General features: G+C 39.6%; 1 protein-coding gene across 1 annotated transcript in view; it reads left to right on the top strand.

Moving 5' to 3' along the window:
- Window positions 1-21,042, top strand: part of ZFAND3 (zinc finger AN1-type containing 3) — a 155,367-nt gene that overhangs the window by 117,443 nt on the left and 16,882 nt on the right. The window contains exons 5-6 of the mRNA XM_063124192.1: window positions 1,365-1,430; window positions 16,248-16,418. Of these exons, the coding sequence (XP_062980262.1) occupies window positions 1,365-1,430; window positions 16,248-16,418 (237 nt within the window). The remainder of the gene's footprint in view (window positions 1-1,364; window positions 1,431-16,247; window positions 16,419-21,042) is intronic.

The raw sequence follows: 21,042 nt of genomic DNA, 5'->3' as shown, positions 1-21,042 counted from the left end.
GTTATTTCTTGAAAATAATCAATCGTGGTGTGGGTTTTTTTCCTGACAGACGACACAATAGTCAACAGTTTACTATTTAAGCAACTGTTGACTGTTTAAGCAACCATTGACTATTGTGTTGCCCAAACACAGCCTGTGACTACCTGAAGTCCACCTAATAAGTTCATGGCTGATGTGTGTTTTAGTTCATAGGTCACACTCTTAACTAGTACAAAATATCAGGTGTGCTGACTTCTTAATGAATGCATATTGAACAACTAATAACTATACAGCAAGCAGCCTATCCACATAGCAAGAGGCATTCTTTGACAAAGCTGTTTTGCATTCACCTTTAACCATAATGTCTTCATTTTAGGTGATAATGTTATAATCAGCTATCAAGGTTGCAGTATTGTAATATTGCCAGTTATATTTGGTGTCAGTTTGCTTCGGTTTAAGTGCTCAGATATGTTTGTTTATTCCAACTTGGAGGGGTGAAACGATTCAGTGGTTGGATTAACAAGCTCTGGAAAGTTGTTCTGATTCTTGTTGGGAGTTGCTAGGAAATCTAGAAGTAAATTACCAGATGGCTAGGCATTTGCCATTTCTTCTTCATATAGGTAATACTGTTTTAAAGAATATACAGTGTGTACATAGATATATAGATATATCTTATGTCACGTTCTTCAACAGTTCTAGTCATTATTCTGTTCTCATCTCCCCACTATCTTATCCACTTGCACACTTCACAAGGTGTAAATGTTTTGGCAGAAAAACTACTTTTAAAAATGCAAAGAAATTGTATTACAGTTCAGACATAATACTTTACAACATAACTAATGAACAGAGAATTTGATAGTCTGAAAAAAATTCAGTTTAAAAATAAATTTCCCAATCTAGAATCTAATAACATGGGCTAGTAACCAAAAATCTGCTTAGGCAGATATGAACATATCCCTCTGCTTAGGGATATGAACAAGTCCAGTAGTGTTTTTCCACTAGCTTTCGTTGAACTGCTGACCCCCATGCCATTGCAGAGGCCACAGTTGAAACTCCCCTCCATTTCAAAACCAGTTCACTGTATAATATGAGGTTAACTGATTGCAAAAGATCTAAAATTGCCTTGGAGTTGAAGGATTATGTTTCCATGGCTCTCTGGATCCTAGACAAGGTAAAGATGAACTAGAAAGAAATGGCTGGTGAAAGAACAGAAAGCTCCAGATGCATTATCATTGTTCTGTCTCATCCACTAAAATTTGTAGTGTATCTTAATTCAGGTTTATATTAGTTATGTGTACGTGTTGGATGTAATCCTGTTCTGGATTATCAGTATAGAAATGCAAAAGTAATTTGCTGGAACTGACTGACTTGACTTCTGTTTCCAGGTGGGCCATGCACAGATACAGCTCATGTCTCCTTAACCACAGCAACCAAAAGATCTTGCGATTCAGGTAAATCTTAATTTCTTAGACTATCTATTAAGCAGTATACTGAAGGAGAGACCAATATTCAAAAATAAAACTCAATATCTAGAACCAAGCTTTGGACAGCTGTCACTCTAGATAATTGATTCATGAGAGATATGTAGAATGTAAAGGCAATCCAAAGGTCCTAGATTCCAAAATACACCCAATCTTCAGCTTGATAACTAGCTCCATGCGTTTATTTAAAGCATTTCTATCCATCTCTCCAAATCTTAAGATGGCTTCCAAAAAATAAAATAAACTGTTTCACCGTTTCAGCCAGCAAGCTCCACTCAGCTGCCTTTAATCAACCAAGATGGGCAAAGCGCTAAACAACATATGCTTGGGTTATAAAGGCCATCACTTGAAACTTTACCTTCAAGAAATCAAGCAAAATCCTCATAGCAATCTCTCTCTCTCTGGTTGATCCTGTCTTAGACATATAAACTATAAATATGTGTATTTAATTTATATCCTGTCTTTGTGTCAAAAATGGCACTGAAGATGGCTGACAATAATAAAATACAGATTAATCTTAATTAAAACATAGCATTAAAATACAATTAAAAGCACAACAATAAAAAGAAACAGACAGCACCCAACCAGTTAAATACCTCCTCAGCAGCAGACCAGCTTGCATGGCAAAGCTCTTCCATTCTATCATGCTAAGACTAATGGCAGCTACATTGTGATCTATTCAAGGCAAAACACCTAAACCAATTATTGTACACCAGAAAGAAAACCTCTAAACACTAGGGGTAACCCCATTGTGAATAATTAACACCTAGCCTTCCTTAAGAGAAACATCTAATCTGTTACTATTTAATCCTTAAGGGGTTTCAGATTTGTTGATTATATGGCCACAGATCTATCCCGCTTAAAGCTGGTGTGAGCAGTTTCCAGAAATCCAGCGGACATTTTCGATGCCCAGTGTGGGCCACAGTCAGTGGGGCACCTGGAAAAAAGAAAAGCTGAAATTGTTGGCTTGCTGTCAGGTTTCAGTGGCAACTTGCACCATAGCTCTAGAGTGCAACAGTGTTTAAATTTAGATTGTGTCCTAGCTAAATTTAACCTTTTGGCTATTTGGGCACTCTTTATCCACTAAAGATGGCATTGTTTTTCCAGGATTATTATTTTTTTAATGGTGGTGGGGCAACAGGGGCTGCACTGGGGGCTGGGGGTGCTACATGTTGCCCACCCCTGCCTTAAAGGCTTAAAATATCAAGCATCAAAATTTATGCTGGTTTGTTAACCTTTGGGAAACAATGAACTGAACTTTTGTATCGTCATAACTTTTAACAATGTTAGGTAACGTTTCTATAAATATGAACACAGCACTGAATGTTTATTTTCTTTGAGTGAACCTGGTGCCTGTGTCGATGTGGGTGGGTAATAGAAATAAAGTAACAGGAACTATTAAAAATCCATTCAATTTTTAAAGGCATTTGTGCTAGGCAGGCAGCAGACTAATTGTCATTCGTCATCAGTATTAGCTAGCAGAATCATGGGCAGATGTAGCCACCAATGACTGCTTGTCTGTAGTTATTGACGCCTGTAGAGTATAATTTTGGGAAGTCCAGCCGGTTCAGAAATTGCGACACAAAATGGTGATTCTGCCACATTTGCTAGCTAGAATAAGAGCTGATCCACACAAAAAAAGGTTTTTAAAAAACCAGCAACCCACCCACCCCCACCATCCTGGGGAAATTGCTGCCCCTCACCCCCATGGGCACAGAGCCACCCCGCGCGGCTCCGTGCCCGTTTCAGGCCCATGGGGCATGCAGCACACCAGCCACAGTCCTCGGGATGGTCCTGGGACCACGGCAAAAATCGGGATAACTGGGGAAGCAGTTATCCCTGAAAAATGCAGAGGTCATCCCTGCCTGCCCCCAGGATCCCCTCTGTGTCATTTGGACGCACAGGGATGACCCAGGAATGACCCTGGGGAAAAGGTGTTGTGTAAACATGCCCCTAGGTATCCCTCATACAATAAAGACACTAAAACATTGTGTCAAAACCCAACAAAAAATATCACACAAAAATGTGCAAACTTCCAAGATCTCATGTTCTCTTCATTAGGTGTTTAAAAAGTGGGGTGGGGGAGAGAACCTGATGTGGACATTGTGGTATTTGCATGATCACAATCTTCAGTTAGAATGGGGGAGGAAGGGTGTTCAGACAAAATAAGGCTCTAGCAGGTTTCACATTTCACTTTCAGTTGCTGGAGCTTCCCTGAGGGGTGCTAGGAGGAAGAAAGGCAAATGTTTGATCCTCCATTTTTGATAATATAAAATCCAACTGTATACCCAGAAATATCTCCATCCTGGGCGAAACACACAGGCAACTTTGGCAGTAGAAACAGAGGGAAAATAAGTCTTTATATTAACAAAGCTGGAGATGATTTTAGATAATCTAAAAGTAGGTAAAAAGTCAGTAGAAGCCAAATTGGAGAGTTTTACCTAGTAGTTGGAAAGAATGAGTCCTCAGAGAATAAAGTCCCAGCTTCAGGAAGTATAAAATCTTCTTCCTCCAATGTAGAATCTTGCTGTATTAGTTTAATGCCTTTATTAGATCAACCAAAGATTACAATTTTTGTGATCTTTTCGTTGACTTAATAAAGGTATTATACTAATATGGATTGTGAAAATGTTTTTATGGTCAACATGGCTACCTTTGCTTTTTGTGTAAAATGTTTATATTAAACACTGCACATAACAGCAATTGGCCTTTTTTCTTCATTCATTCGTCTATCTTTTTAAAACTGAGTTAGCTACTGTATTCAGTAGCAGTAATTTTCTCAGGTTAGTGATGCACCAAGAGAAAATATCATAAACCCTGTGTGCATTTGAGTATCTTTTTAATTCTAGTGTTACTGCATAACCTTGCAAGTGCAGCCCTGCAAGGAGAAAAACAGTTTGTCAGTAGGGGAAGTGAAGTGGAATATAAGTGGGGAAAGGAGCCCCCTTTCTTTAGAAGAACTTGACCTATTAAAATGTTTTGTTTACAAAAACAGCCCTCTTAGCTTCATTACATAGGTAATATGTAGTTTGACCTTTGCCACCATAACATGCACTCGGTTTGTGGATTCTACCTGCAGGAAAAATAGTTCCAATCAGATATGATGTTGTTTTTTAATATAATGCACATTACATAATTTCACAATAATTATTGTTTGATTTGTACTTTGTTAGATTGTGGACAGCAACTGTTACTGAGACTTTAATGCAACTGAAGATGATAATTTAATTGGAAATGCTAGGAAGTGTAGTGGAAATATCAAATCCAATGCCTAGTTCCTTGGGTTTGGGGGTATAAGTTCTGTCTTTCATGCTCACATTTTTATCATGCATAACGTGTCCAGCAAAGACAAAAAGCTTTGGTCCTACCATTAATTAGGCATTCTATTGCTATGCTGTGGTAAAGTGTCTGTGCTAACAGAATAAAAAAAGGTTAGTGAGGCTTTTTATTATAAAAACAACTATGAGAGAATTTTGTTGTTCAGTTGACCTTTAAGGTGCTCTTTAAGGAGCTCTTTAGTATTTGAGTGGTGGAATTTAGCACTGTGTTACAAATCCTGCTATCTTTGGGCCTTCTCACTGGAAGGCATGTGGTGATAGAACAAAGGTGTACTGTACATCATCAGTCCTGGCAGTGACAGTGCCTATTAATGGCATTTTTTTTACCCTGTTCACTTCTCAGTTGTACTAATAGAACAGCACATCAAGCAAGGCTGTAAATAAAAGTTATTACCTAATAGGTGGGCACTGAAGTGGAACGTACAGGAGCTGAGGCATAGAGGCCTTATTACCGCTCATCAGCAATTATAAACAGGATAAACTGTCCAGGACATGCACTGACACAGCAAAGGCTAATAGAGGCTGGAAGATAGCATGATGAATGTTGATGGAATTTTACTGTCCCATTTTGGTGCCTATTTTTGATATCACTTCTAGTATGTCTTCCATATTTCCATAGTTTTGGGGAGGGCAACAAATCAGTTTCGTCTCCTGCAAAAATGATGAGAGATGCTTTGCATGCATTGCATTGGATCCCGTATGTTGTACTGAAAAGAATGAAGAAAATTGCCATGCTTACCAAACACTAAAATAATTATTTCTAGCATGTTTTGCCCACCTTGGGAGACTTTTTGGCAAATATTTTTGTACTTCTGTAAGCCTTGGGTTTCCCTGAACATGTTGATATTTATTTGGTTGCTTTTTATCTTAAAGAATTCTAGGCTACCTCTATGTACCTCCTCCTTGTTTTGCAATGAACCCGTTTGGGCAGGACTGGGCAGAGGGGGAGCCAGTGGGGCCAGTTGGCATGGGCCTATGATTTTGAGGGGGCCTTCTGGGCAAAGTTGCTTGATTTTTCTGTCGTTGTTGATGAATTTGCCAAAAGAAAAGCACGTAAAGCATTTCTGAATGTGAAGAAGTATTGTCTTATATACATCTTGAATAAAAGTACTTGCCATTACCATTTGTATAAGTCGTTCTAGTTCATATGTATTTAGAACTGATTAAAAAATACTTAATGAGCAGTTTGAAATGGGGTCTACATTTCCTATCTGGCCCAGGCCTATTACCAGCTTTGCCCGGCCCTGCGTTTGGGCTAGCTGGCACTCAACAGCTAAGGAAGTGATAAAGAGTGTTCACATGAATGCATAATGCCTTTCTCACCACAGCTAACCAAAATACATTTCACTATTTAAATCACTGTGGCCTTAGCTAGACCTAAGATTTATCCCACGGTCATCCCTGCCTGCTCCCGGGATATCCTGTGTGTCATAAAGGCCTTAGCTAGACCTAAGGTTTATCCTGGGATTGTCCCCCGGGGTCATCCCTGCTCATGTAAATGACACAAGAGGATCCAGGGATCAGGCAGGGACGACCCCAGGATAAACCTTAGATCTAGCTAAGGTCTTACATGAACAGGGATGACCCCAGGACAATCCTGGGATAAACCTTAGGTCTAGCTAAGTCCTCCGTGGTTATATATTATTGGACGAGGGGGTTTCACATGCATATTCTTAAAAGCAGAGTTTACAGTAATACTGGCTAGAGTTCCTTGTCTGGTTTAACAGGGAAAAGAAAAGGAGGAAGTAGTTTGGTAGGATAAAATGAAGGGGAGGAGCTTTCTAGTCACCCAGGTAGGCGTATGAAGACTAAATCCCACCTTATGTGAATGGACTGCGCTCGTGCAATGGGGAGTTTCCCTTTGCCCTCCTCCCCCCTGCAGCTTCATGCACGTTCCCCTTCCCATCTAACTTTGGAAGCTCCCCCAACCCATCAGAGCAAACCTGGAGAGAGAAAGGCAGATGTGCATGGGAAGCTGTAGGGTGGATGAGAATTCATTCCACTTGCGGGGTGTCTTCTGCTGGCAGAAGAACAAGATTGGATACAGCCCTGAGCTTTTAACAAGAATACTGTTTAATAATTTATTAAGTAGCAACTTGATTTTTTTGGAAGATCTGAAATACAAGTCTTTCATATCAATGGTCTTAACAGTGAAAATATTATATTCCTTTTATGGTCAATTTATATTAGATTATTATAAAGCAAAGCATTAGGCACTTTTAAAATAATGTGACATTTTTCTTGTATTGATATTGCCCTATATAGGACAAACTTTTGACTTTTATAAACCGTCCAGAGAGTTTTGGCTGTGGGGTGGTATATAAATTTAATAAAATAAATTAAAATATGCATACTCATATGAGACTAACACTTATCTGTTTTATCTAAATGCAGTAGGGAAACTACAACTGACCACAACGTCTCATCATGCTACCTGAACATTTTATATACCTATTTTTTGAAGCCACAGAATGATATTTTTCAGTGTTTGCAATACCACTGGAAAATATAAATACCAGGTTACAAACATTGTAGTTAAAATATATGTACAATAATGCATAAAAATAAAAAATACACTATTTTAGAAAGTCGATTTCTTGACATAATTTATTTGTGATAAATCACCAAAATACCTTCCTATGTTTTACAGAGGAGAATGTGTTAAAAATTACTGGTTAGTGGCAGCCAATTTCCATTTTCTGCATAGCAAATGTTCCTCAAATTTTTGGGAAGGTCACCCTGACCTAGCTAGTAATGTAAAATTTCCAGAAATTTTGAGGCCATGGAAAAAAAGTATTTATTTCCAAAGGTCAAGAACATTGGGCACTTTAGTCCAAAACATGCAGAGGGCTGCTTTAGGAACATGAAATAATTTTAGGAGCAGAAAGGCTGTTTCATGTATAACTTAGTTTGCTCATAAAATTATATATATATATATATATATATATATATATATATATATATATATATTATACTAAGTAAATTTGTAATTATTGTCTGAATAGCTTGGAGCTACATTAAATGATTGCTACAGCATCAGAAACACAAGAATGTATAGAAGAAAACTGTCAAGAATGCACATTTACTATCAAGGATGCACAGTGATGACTCTACTCACATGTTGGGAAACATAAATATCTCTCAGTAAAATATACTTTAGATCAATATTTTTAATAAGCAATGTAAGATACAACTATGCTGGGAATCTTACAGAAAAGATTAAAAAGCATTTTCCCGATAGATTCATTATTTTCAGATATTTTACATCCCTAATCTTTCTATAAAAGTTTTCTTACTACATGTTTTTTTAAAAATCATTTTGGATGGCAGTAAAGGCTGGGTAACAATATATAAATACTTGTCTTAATTCCAAAAGAAAATATTTCATAACCCAAAGCTGTTAAATTTTTCCAATTTTTCGGGGGGAAACAAAAACACTCTACGGGAACAGTTTTTCCCCCACATGGTCCCGTTCCCCCACCCCAGCCTTTTATACCTCTAGTCCTAGCATATCCTCCAGCCTTCTAAAAAGATCAAATCAGTAATCAGACCTTTTTCCCAGTTAACTAAGGCAAATTCATTCTGTTCTTCCTCTACTATTTTTTTTTATCAGTTTTGTGTTTTATGGATGTTTTAAAATTGTTATAGCTGACCTGAGCATTGTAATTGTAACTCAAGGGGGAAGGATATGTTTTCTAAATGAATAAGTAACAGGAGCTGTAATTACCCAATACTGCAGATTATTTTACATAATTATTACAGGCTGGGTTTGCACGATCAGCAGGGGAAACTACACAGGATGGGTCGTTTCTTCCACACATGCTGCTTCTGTGCCCAGCATTTCCTTAATTACCCCATGCAAACCCCTGTCCCCACAATTTGCTCTGGATGTTCTCCAAACCCTCTAGATGAGATTTTGAGGGTGTGCTGCCAGCAAAGGCCTTCCTTGTAAGTGAGAGGAGGTAATTGTATACTGTTTCTGTGGCATAGATACCAATGGGCTACAAGGCCATATAATAACATAACACTTCTTGGTATTTAAATACCTAATGCAGGCACAAGCAACCTGTAGCCCTCCAAACATTTTGGCCTTCAACTCCAATCTTCCCTCCCCATTGACTATGCATGGACATACCTAGCCATACAAGCAACATACAGGCATGAGTCAACCCACAGAAGGATTCCTCTAGCAATACATTAAGATTCAGACACTTCGTGAAATAATACAATACCAGAACGATGTGGGGCATCTTTATGGTCCCAGGAACTCCATCCTTCCCATTTGGATTTGAGCCTTTAAAGGAAAAGTGTGGGTGCATGGAGGGTAAGTTGTAAGCAAGCACAATTTGTGACATTGCACAACATAATTACTGATTATAAGACATGACTGTTAAGGCATCAGCCTTAGTTTCCAATTTCCTGGCTTTGTGGCGCTTAAGCCAAGTTGAGATAGCCTAAACTTTTATCTTAAACGCAGGATTCTTTTATCATTGAATATTCATGTGTTTTGTTCAGTTTTACAGAGGTTTTGTAGAACAGTTTTTGTGTGCTTAATTTTTAATCATAATGTCATGGCTGGTATATCATAGATTTAGCAGTTATAAAGCTTTTTCTCTGGGGTACTTTAAGTCAGTGCCGCAGAGTATTATATATTTCTCTTAGTCAGCAGCATAGCCTTCCTTAAGAGTAATTTGTTGAAAAGGACTAGCTAAAAATCTAAATAGGCTGTTTCTATACAAAATTAGTTTTCTGCTTCAGCCTTTCTCATTGTAGAAGTAATTCAGCATAAGGTTAACCATAAAATCTTAGAAGGTTTTGTTTTAAAGAGCAAGTTTCAAATTCTCCATAGTAAAAAAATCATTTTTAGTACATTCAATCCAGAAATGAATTGTAGGAAATAATGGGAGACAATGGAAGCTGGAAGGGAAATAATTATACAAACTCTTATACAAAAGTTTCTGCTGCCACACAACTATAAGACTATAAGTAGGAAACTAAACAGCAACTTCTTAAAAAATGGTTCTCCTGTATTTTAAATATTTGGCAGCTGCAAGCAAATGCAGCTTTCAAAGGCTATGATTTACCTTTGCAATTCACATCACATATATTGCAAAGAGCTTGGTTCCACAGTTCTAAATTTGTAGCAATTAATGCTCAAGGCAAAATATTGTGTGTGTGCTAAATGGTGCTTACTTGGAAATGTAAATAGTGGTTGTTGTGGAGAAATGTCTTTCAGCTATGCCAGGCAAACTCATCTAACTGAAGAACTCTTCTCTATCTCATATGACCAGTGTGCCCATGGTTCTATATTGTGGGCTAAAAAACGCATATGGACATTTTTACATGGAAGTTAGATAAAGCTTGTTGTTAGTTCTTAGTGTTTTCATCGTTTTTTCCCTCCCCCCACACCCGGAAATCTGTGTGATCTGGTCTATGTATTTTTGTGGACTACTCCTGGGTTATCTTCAGATCACACTGTTGCCTCCTTTCACTCCTAGCCACTTGCTTGCCTTCCTCCCCTTCTACTACATCCCTCTTCAGTCCATGCCTAGTGTGCAGAATTCTTGATGGATTTATTTTTGATGGCTTAAGTTCCTTTTTTAAAGGAGCTGTGTGGCAGTGATGTTTGAAGGTTCATTAGTTATTGCCCTTACTGATGTTTGCATATGCAGTTGGGATCATAGATGTCAATCTCTCTGGCTGTGATAGGTCTTTGAGGGGGGAGAGTCCTGATGGTTGCCTCAAATACTGTCATCATGCCAGAGATTAAATTAAGTACAGTCTTTTTTCTTGAGAAGCAAGTAGAGATGGAGGAGGTTTTTCTCCCCTGACACTTTCTAGCCTTTTCTCTCCTCTTTCCTATTTACATATTCCATTGTACATCTTCCACGTCCTTATCTCTATTGGGGAGAGCAATTCCCTGAAACATCAAGGAAGTGCCACAGTGCTGTTAGTGAAGCTATGTATATACAGGCTGCAAACTCTGCTGTGGCAGGAGATTAAAAGAGATTGAAATTCAACACTGACAGCCTTGACACAATTTATTTGGAAATTATGGGGAGAGAACATTGAATAATGAAGACATGAACAGTAACAGTATGAACAAATGTAAGTTGCAGCTGGAGACAAAACAATTTTTAAGGACAATACTCTTGTTTTCCCTCAAGACTGCAATTTAAAATTTTGTTCTTCTGAATTACTTAATTTCTATTTTCCCCTCAATGTTGCAGAGTATCTACAATGAGAAACACCTACACCCTTAGAGACTGTAGACCAGAGCAATCCTTATTTCTTAGCTGTTATAAAAAAATAAAACTGAACATACATTCTAATTAAAACACAAGAAAACATGAATTAAATTGAGAGGAAATAAAATAAACCTCATCAACCAGCTGAAAGACACACAATGAGAATAAATTATAAACAAGTTTAAAATGCTCAGGCAAAAGAAACATGGCACCAGAAAGAATACAATGTTGGTACCAGATTTTTTTGGGGGGAGGGGGCATTCCAGAGTTAGGGCACCACCACAAAAAAGGCCCTCTCCTTCATGCCTCCAGTCCATAATGAAGTTCTCTTTCTGAAGGTGCTTACAGAAGAGCATCCTCTGATGATCTTAATAGAAGGGGAGGTTAGTACCAGAAGAGGCACTTCAAAAAATATATGGGTCTCAAACTATTTAGGGCTTTAAAAATTAACACTAACATCTTGAATTGTTCTCAGAAGCAAGTAGACAACAATGTAATTAGTTCAGAATGAGTGTGATATAGAGCTCCACCTAGACAAATCAGTCAGAATGCTACCTGCCGAATTCTGCATGAGGTGAAGCTTCATGGGCAGCACCAGTTACAACATAGTACAGTGATCTAACCTGGAGGTTACTTGAGCATGAATCACTAATGCTTGTCTAAGAAAGATGGTTGTGAACCAGCCAAAGCTGCTGGAAGGTGCTTTGGGCCACTGGATCAAAGAGCACACCCATGCTGTACACCTGCTCTTTCACAGAAAGTGCAGCTATATTCAGAACAGGTTGCACACCAACTTTCTGGACCTAGGAACCACCTATCCATAGCACATCCATCTTATCAGGATTCAGATCCAGTTTGCTAGCCCTAATCCAGCTCATTACTGAGTCTAGACAGTGCTTCAGCATCTCCACAGCCTTACCCAGTTAGATAACATCAGAAAATAGGGCAAGGTGACATCAGCATACTGATGACACTTCACTCCAAGACACAATGACCTCATCCATCACCTTCAAATAAATGTTAAAGAGCAAACCCTGACCGAAACCCAAATTGAAATGGGTGTATATACTGTCACCCTCTCAAGGACTTCCCAAGAAAAGGAGATACTAGATTGTAAGCCTATGCGGCAGGGCCTTGCTATTTACTGTTTTACTCTGTACAGCACCATGTACATTGATGGTGCTATATAAATAAATAAATAATAATAATAATAATAATAATAATAATAATAATAACAACTAGCAGCTAGGTGATCGTTCTTACCTTAAGCTTTCTTAAGGAGTGGTTACATGACCACCTCTTTTAAGGCAACCAAGATCACTTCCTCTCTCTCAAGAAAGCATTAATCACTTACTAGATGCATCCAGTCAGCTCCTTTAACTAAATGTGAGTAGCCAAGATTGGCAAGAGTCGAGTATGCAAGTCGTTGGATGAATCTCTACAAGCACCATGATCACATCCTTATTTATTTATTTATTTATTTATTTATTTATTTATTTATTATTGCATTTATATCCCGCCTTTTTTCCTTCAAGGAACCCAAGGCAGTGTGTACATAATCCTCCTCCTCTCCATTTTATCCTCACAATAGTCCTGTGAGGTAGGTTGGGCTGAGAGTCTGTGACTGGCCCAAAGTCACCCAGTGGGTTTCCATGGCCAAGTGGGGACTAGAACCCGGATCTCCCAATTCTCAGTCCAACACTTTAGCCACTACACTACACTTGCTTGGGTTGCCTCAACTGAAATATCTGTCTTATAATAATCTGTTCTTCATGGCTGTCTTGATTGAAGGCCTTTTGCATTGCATAGGAAGTGCATGTGCATATACACAGTAATTCCAAGGAGATTGGTTTTCCCCTGCTCTTTCCTAGATATTTGAACATTATTTCAACACAGTACAAATTATGCATCTTCCTTTGCATCTTTGGACACCTGAAGTCAGTCTACTTGGCGTGTGGAGACTGAACATAGAACACTGGCTTGCTTCTATCCTCAGAGCAAGAAAAATATATATCCCAGTATAGCCCGCATGGTTTAAAGAGCTATGTTGTGACTGGGTTCCTTGTTTACTTTCTAACCAGGAAGAACTTGTGCAGGTGTAGGGAGGGGTTCTTATGTCTAGAAGATTGTTTTACTTTAGATGTTGAGATGAGTAGATAACGTCAGCCCTGTTTGTGTGTGCAGTAGGAATGCAATAGAGTTCGGAAACATTTTATGTTGTTGTTGTTGTTGTTGTTATTATTATTATTATTATTATTATTATTATTTATTTATATAGCACCATCAATATACATGGTGCTGTACAGAGTAAAACAGTAAATAGCAAGACCCTGCCACATAGGCTTACATTCTAATAAAATCATAATAAAACAATAAGGAGGGGAAGAGAATGCAAACAGGCACAGGGTAGGGTAAACAGGAACTGGGTAGGGTAAAACTAACAGTATAAAGTCAGAACAAAATCAAGTTTTAAAAGCTTTAGGAAAAAGAAAAGTTTTTAACTGAGCTTTAAAAGCTGCGGTTGAACTTGTAGTTCTCAAATGTTCTGGAAGAGCGTTCCAGGCATAAGGGGCAGCAGAAGAAAATGGACGAAGCCGAGCAAGGGAAGTAGAGACCCTTGGGCAGGCGAGAAACATGGCATCAGAGGAGCGAAGAGCACGAGCGGGGCAATAGTGTGAGATGAGAGAGGAGAGATATGAAGGAGCTAGACAGTGAAAAGCTTTGTAGGTCAACAGGAGAAGTTTATATTGGATTCTGAAGTGAATTGGAAGCCAATGAAGAGATTTCAGCAGTGGAGTAACATGGTCAGAGCGGCGAGCCAAGAAGATGATCTTAGCAGCAGAGTGGTGAACAGAAACCAACGGACTGATGTGAGAAGAAGGTTGCAGTAGTCCAACCGAGAAATAACCAATGCATGAACAAGAGTCTTGGCAGAAGAGACAGACAAAAATGATCAAATCCTGGCAATATTATACAGGAAAAAACGACAGGATTTAAGCTACTGCCTCAATATGAGGAATAAAGGAGAGCGAGGAATCAAATATAAAGCCAAGACTACGAGCTTCCTTGACTGGAGTAAGTGTAACATCATTGACAGTAAGAGAGAATGAGAGATGAGGAGAAGGTTTAGGAGGAAAAACAAGCAATTCAGTCTTTGCCATATTAAGTTTCAAACGACGATGAAGCAACCAGGCTGAGATATCTGAAAGACATGCTTCTGGTGCTTTTGAGTTGGACGGGTGCCAAGACATTGGACACCGTTAGCTGCAAGTCTCCTTTTAAACTGTATTCTTGAATTGTCTTGCACACACGTGTGTATTTTCATATTTATAGAGGCTTCTCTAGAGAATAGCCCCAATTCAAGATCAGAGGGAGAGAGTGCCTCTCTTTCCCTTTTGACCCCTTCCTGGAAGTCCTTTTTTCAACTTTCCTTAAGTAAAAGGGTTGCAAAATGCTTGCCTAGGTTCAGGCTGAGGGGGGGGGGGTTAGCAGCTGTGAGTGAGGTCGAGTGCAGTTGTCCAAGTATGGGAATTTGGCTTCTGCTAACTCCAGTCTTCTGCAAAAGCTATGCTCCCTGAATTCCATACTGCATCTTCTGCCAAGAGGGCAGCAAATATTTTGGATTTCTTTCTCCTGCAACGTAAGACTGTGATTCTGCTGGTGCCACATGATGCAAAACCTGCTTGTCTTTTTATCAGCTAGGGCAAGTATTAGACCCAGTGTTTTATCTGCTTATTTCCTTGACTCCATTCAAAAGTTGTTTGTCTTTATTTACAAACCTCACTTTGGGTTAAGTAAACCGATTTTGAGAGGATTCTAGTTAAACTTATTTCCTCCAACCTTATCTTGGCCTTTCTATTGCCACTTTAGGATAGGTGGTTGGATAGAGATTGAAAACTGGTAGAGTTGTAGCTCAATATCCCAGTAAGATATCTCTGCCATAGTACACAAAAGTCCTGTTGCTCCTTAACTCAGAAGGTTGGGACAGATAGTGATCTACTGGAATATTTTAGGGTGGATTTAACCCCAGTGGTAATGCTGAAGAAACTAGACACCTATCTAATTTGGCTTACCTACACACACACCTGCCCGCAGGGAGCCAGGGAGGGAGAAGACTCTCTAACATACCCTAAGAGAGTCACAACTATGTTCAAATGAAGGCAGAAAAGCCCATCCAAGCCTGTGAAGTGATTTGATTTGCCCACATATCTCAGTATCAGCAGACGTGATGGGCACAGAATCATTTTTTTCCTGTTGATTCCATGTCAGCATTCCGAACACTTATATCTATGAAGCACATGCCCATATAATCTTTTGAAATGTGTAGCTGGTTTGAAAATATATAATTTTTATTCCTGAAGGTATTCTGAGTATTACAAGCATAATGTGTATTAGCTTCCCCCTTCTTATAGATGGTTTACCTCGAGCACCTTTCAATCTATAGCTTTTTAAAGAAATGTATTTTCCTATATCAACTATTTCCCAACAACATCATTTTCTGAGAGACAGAAAAAATACAAATAAGGTTATTAAAATATGTAATGCTTTGACTAGTTTTAAAGAAAGATCCTCTAAGCATTTTGGATCTGTAGCAGCATGTACATGTTGTGTTTAGTTTATCTTGTCTGTGTATAATCATTTACATTTAGATTGTTATCCTTGTAGAGAGAGGGAGGCACAGTATGGTGCTTTCATGTGCCTTCGTTTGGTTATTGGAGCTACAGCTAGCACACTGTGCCCTAAAAATCTCCCTCCTACTTAGCCAAGAAATAGGCTGAATTTGTATTCTGTTGCTCTTCATCAGAAGCAGCATTGTTTCGTATGAGGGCAGTAGGGCTAAAGTTGCATAGGAGAATCTATAAATGAAATCAAAAACAAAGCTTTTAGTTGTCTAGGCTGGTATTCTCTCTCCATGTGCTGGCACGACGATGCACAACCGGGAAGTGTTAGCCCATTCATTTTATATTTGGTTTTCTGAACCAGGAAGTTGGCTTTTGGGGAAGCAGAGTAAATCTAGATTCCATGCCCAGTGCCTGTTTGATGATAAAGAAGGTATATGCATGCAAGGGAATTAAGAGGAATGTACTGTTGGCAGGTGAATCTGTATGCAAGTTGCACCCCGTTAATTTTGTGACTGGAGTAGAGGCCGCACTGAAGAGAAGCTAATGCTGTACTTCTAAATGTTTCTCCTGAAACTACAGATTCACAGTTGGAGAGCGAGGCTTCTCCTGAGAAGCGACCACGGTTACTGGAGGACAGTCATGACAGGCCTGAAGAAATCAGCCGTTCCAAACAGAAGAGCAGACGCAGGTGTTTCCAGTGCCAAACAAAACTGGAGCTGGTACAACAGGAACTGGGATCATGTCGCTGTGGTAAGGACTAGCAGCCAGCTTTAAGAAAAAGCTTTCCTTTAAACATCTATTAAGCCTCCTCTCCCTTGCATATCTGGGGGAAATCTGGATCACGTTATCGTGATGCAATTTTCACTGCTGAAGAAACAGTATAATGAAATTTGGATAATAATTTAAAATGGCTACAACCTGACAAAAGTCAAGATTCTCAAAGCCCTTTGCAAGTTTACAAAAGCTTTGTACCCTTTTGTGTAAAAAGCTATGACCTACCTTTATAACCTATACTGAGGTAAAGGTATATATCAGTCCGTTGAAGTGCCCTTATTTAGGAGTAGTTCTGTATTTCAGCTCTTGTGCCATCAGATATAAGTCTTCTTGTATAAAAAGCAAATGCCCAATCCAGTGACTCCTCTCACATGCAAGAGTGCCACTACATAGACTTGAGCGCCCTAAGATTTTCTCTGTTCACTGCAATGTAAAGGACAGCTTTGTATGAGGAATCTCTGTATAGGGCCTTGAGATATCGTGTGTAAATGGTTCTTTATTGAAGTGGGGGACAGTCAAGTATGGTGAGTCATCATGAAAACCATACCAGTGATAATCCGCAACATAGCAGCAAATAGAAATATGCTTACCCTTTCCCTCCCATTAGCGCTATTTGTGCTGCATCATTTTATCAGTTCGGTATGTTACAGAACCATATACATTTATATGTATTAAGAGATTATCTGTGCATCCCCTCTAATGGTAGTACTACTTCATTGCATGCAGCCTATATGACTAGTGCTGTTTTAGGGTAACATGTTTCCTATATTATTATTTTAGAGGGTTAAAAGTGGACAGTCTGTACAGGTGTAGCTGAGAGATTTTCACAAATGTGTGGGTACATGGACAGGAAAAAGCAGGCCACTGACTACATCACTGAGTAACATTTAGCACATACGGCTTTTTGACTGAAACATTCTTCTTGGGGTTGCTCAGTAAAATATCAGCTAAGGTAATGAAAACTGATGCCTTTGTACCTCTGTGTGTGTGTGTGTGTGTGTGTGTGTGTGTGTGCGCGCGCGCGCGCGTATTTGCCAAGCATGATTGGTGAACTAGGTGCTGTTTTATGGTTGCATCTGTCACCATTTGAATGAAGGAGCTTGTTAATGTCTTTCTAAAATATATATACTAAGGCCTTAGCTAGACCTAAGGATTATCCCAGACAAATGGAGGGGTCATCCCTGCCTGCTCCTGGGATCCCCTGTGTGTCATTTGGATGAACAGGGATGATTCCAGGACAATCCCGGGATAGGCCTGGTCTAGCCATGGCCATAGACACAAAATTTGTCTTTATATATGAAAGGTGGAAAATGAGCATGAAATGTGATAGTGCCTAAACAAAATTATTCCTTCAGAATCCAAGGTTTTAATTGAAAATGGATGTTATTATTAATTTTTAACTCATTACACTGCAAATAGTTACTATGCCAGACTTTTAACCCTGCTTGTCAATAATGAGTTGGATCCAGATTTGTGCTCAGAGGGGTTCCACTGCTGCTGGAGGGAGGCAATTTTCTCTGATTCGCCATTTCCCAGGCAGCCCACAGCACCACTCTGCTGTTCCAGATGGTTGTGGGAGGGGGATTGTTAACCTGCCCCCTTCCTCCCACAGGAGGCCTCCTCTGGATCCCAGTTATTTCTGCAAACAGAAGGAGCATTTTCATTTGTAGAGGGACAAATCTGGATCCAACCCTATTCTCCCACACCACCACTGCCATCACCACACACACAAACACATATGAACATATAAGCCCTTAAGTAGAAAAGCATTTTTTTCTGCTTAAGGAGAGCCATTAGATTCCAAATATTTTTATAATAATGTAAAACCTCCTTCTCCTGGTCTGTAGTGATACCTTAAAACCATTTTTTTTAAAAAAAAGGTTTACGTATTAAATCCAGGATGGTCTCCTTTTTTTCTCCTTTTGGCTAGGTAATGAGTTTAATATCATCCCTGGATATATTTCTTCTGCTGTCAATATTGATAAACTTGGTTACAAAACTGACATTTGCAGACAAGTCCCTTTGAAATCATATAAGGAAATGTAGCAAGCCACAGAATCCCCATCCTACTCTGTGGGTGGAAGCTATATTCTGTTCAGAGGATGAATTCTTTGAGAGCCATTTGAGCTTCTGTCTAAATGTCTGTTAATGCACACAGAGATGAGCATAGAAGATGCTAATGCAGCTTGGTCAGCATGTTAACCACAGGATGCTTAGTAAACCCATTTCCTGGCCTGTACTACAATGAGACTTTAATAACACAACACTTTGTAAAATATCTACATTTAGAAAATTCACTATGGGGAAGCTTAATAAATAGCCATTTTGGAAGGCCTCATCAGGCCTGGATGGGGTGATGCAGACTTACAGGCATCTGAGTCAGATATTACAGAGGCCACTATAGGACAAGACAGGACTTGCGTTAAGATTACTTTGTATTGTTTTAAATTATTATATATTAAGGACCTGAAGCTAGGATGGGCAATATAATGACTTGATATACACCACATTTATGACCTGATAACTATTGTGAGGTAGTTGTGATCCTTCACTAAATACCCTTTGGTTCATAACTCTTTTCCAGTGTAATTCTCAGTGCTGAGCAACTGGCCATTACCAACATATTTGAGGTACTAAATATATTTTGAATAGTGCCTCAAGTAGGGGCAAATAGGTATATTAGGCAATATCCAATGGTGATCATCAGCAAGTGGAGCCCACCACCAATTCCATTCTGCAACTGGTCAGCCCCGCCAATTCCATTGCACAGCGGGTGGGATTTATTCAATGGGACTGGTTAGCAGAGTTCCAATGGTGGATGGTGACCTTTGGATACTGTCCTTTGTACGGTTTTGGATTGTTTCTTTGCCCTTTATTACATACATGTAGAAGCTGAAGTACCCAAAAAACTACTTGTATTTGTGGCAGTCTTCCACAATCTTAGTGAATGTATTCAATTTTTACATTGGAATGTCAGTTCCCTGCGAAAACATATATTCAGCAAGCCTATCTTCACTCCTAATCAACTCTGTGGAGAACTGTAGACAAATCTTGAACTAAAATATTTTTGGCTGTACACTTTCAAATTGGTATCGCCCAAGACTTCACATTGTAAAACCACACTACATGAACATTTGTCACATCATGTCAGGATGGCAGTTCTACTTTCAACAAAAGAATGCTGTGCCCTAGATTCACAGCAGTACAAGTACTTACAAAAGCCACAAGCAGCCGCAGTGGGTGGCATGTTCTGATATTTTCTGGGGTCTTAAGACTAGCAAAGGCCCCACTGCTCAAACAGCACTGCTCTTCTTGTATTACTCAGAAGGTCAGAGGCAACAAAAAAGAATTGGTTTGCACACCTTGCCTGTTTCAGATTAAGGAGCCCACTAAGGTATCTTGACCAACAGCTACCAAAAAAACAGTACAGCAGTACAAAATAGATGAAACTCTTGAGTGCATGTTGAAGTGTTAACAAGGCCATCAGGAATGCAGATAATTAACCATGGGGTGATTAGAATCCTGGCAAGATGGAAGCCCTGTAGTGAGTGGTTACCAGGTCCAGGAGATAGGCTCATGGCTCATTGCCTGTTCTGGATGGGGTTGTCCTCCCTCTGAAATATCAGTTTTGTAGACTAGGGGTACGCCTAGATCCATCACTGTCACTGGAAGCCCAAGTGGCCACGGCAGCTCGGAGTGCCTTTTACCAGCTTTGGCTGATTCTCCAGCTATGGCTTCTCCTGGACAGGGATAGCTCAGCCACAGTGTTACAAGTGCTAGTAACCTCAAGACTGGATTACTGCAATTCACTCTATATGGGGCTGCCCTTAAGGCTGCTCCAGAAGCTGGACTTAGTGCAGAATGCAGCAGCTCAGCTGCTATCGAGAGCTGCTCCTTTTCAGCATGGCTGCCTATTCGCTACCAGGCCAGGCTTATGGTTTTGATACTAGTGTACAAAGCCCTAAACAACTTGGGACCAGGATACCTAAGAGAGCCTTCTCCCATATCAAACTGCCCAATCACTGGGGTCATCAGAGGGCATGCTCCTGGTGGTTCTTCCTGGACCTATGGCCCGACTAGAGTCCACCCAGAGAAGAGCCTTAAGTGTAATGGCTCCCTTCCTATGGAACTTCCTGTCTCTGGAGGTCAGGCAGGCACCAATTGCGCGTTGCTTTTGGCACTACCTGAAAACAGCTCTTTTCCAGGATGTATTCCTTGATTGACCAGTGTCTATTTTTTGAATAATTCTAATAACATGTTTCTTTTTATGCTTTGTTTCTTTTTATGCTTTCACTGTTCCAGAATCTGTCTAGATATAGAATGGTATACATACGTTGAAAATTAATTAATAAATTAAGGGGGGGGGTTTCTTCACAGTGAGGAATGTATTCCAAGACTGTTAGTAACTTGGCGAGTTGCCACTGTAAATCAGAGCTAGGTTGTAATGTACATGGGCCTCAAACTACATGCAGTCCCTCATTGGGGTTTTGCAACCCCTACTGGGTCCCATGCCTCTGCCACACCACTGGATTCCCAGCATTTCTGCTGAGAAGCAAGGTGCATGGGAGCATATGCCCTATTTCGCTGCAGAAACAGCCGT

This window comes from Elgaria multicarinata, chromosome 4, assembly GCF_023053635.1.
Source record: "Elgaria multicarinata webbii isolate HBS135686 ecotype San Diego chromosome 4, rElgMul1.1.pri, whole genome shotgun sequence".
Classification (NCBI taxonomy): domain Eukaryota; kingdom Metazoa; phylum Chordata; class Lepidosauria; order Squamata; family Anguidae; genus Elgaria; species Elgaria multicarinata.
The sequence above is the reverse complement of the archived record's forward strand: the minus strand, read 5'-3'. Positions and strand labels throughout refer to the sequence as shown.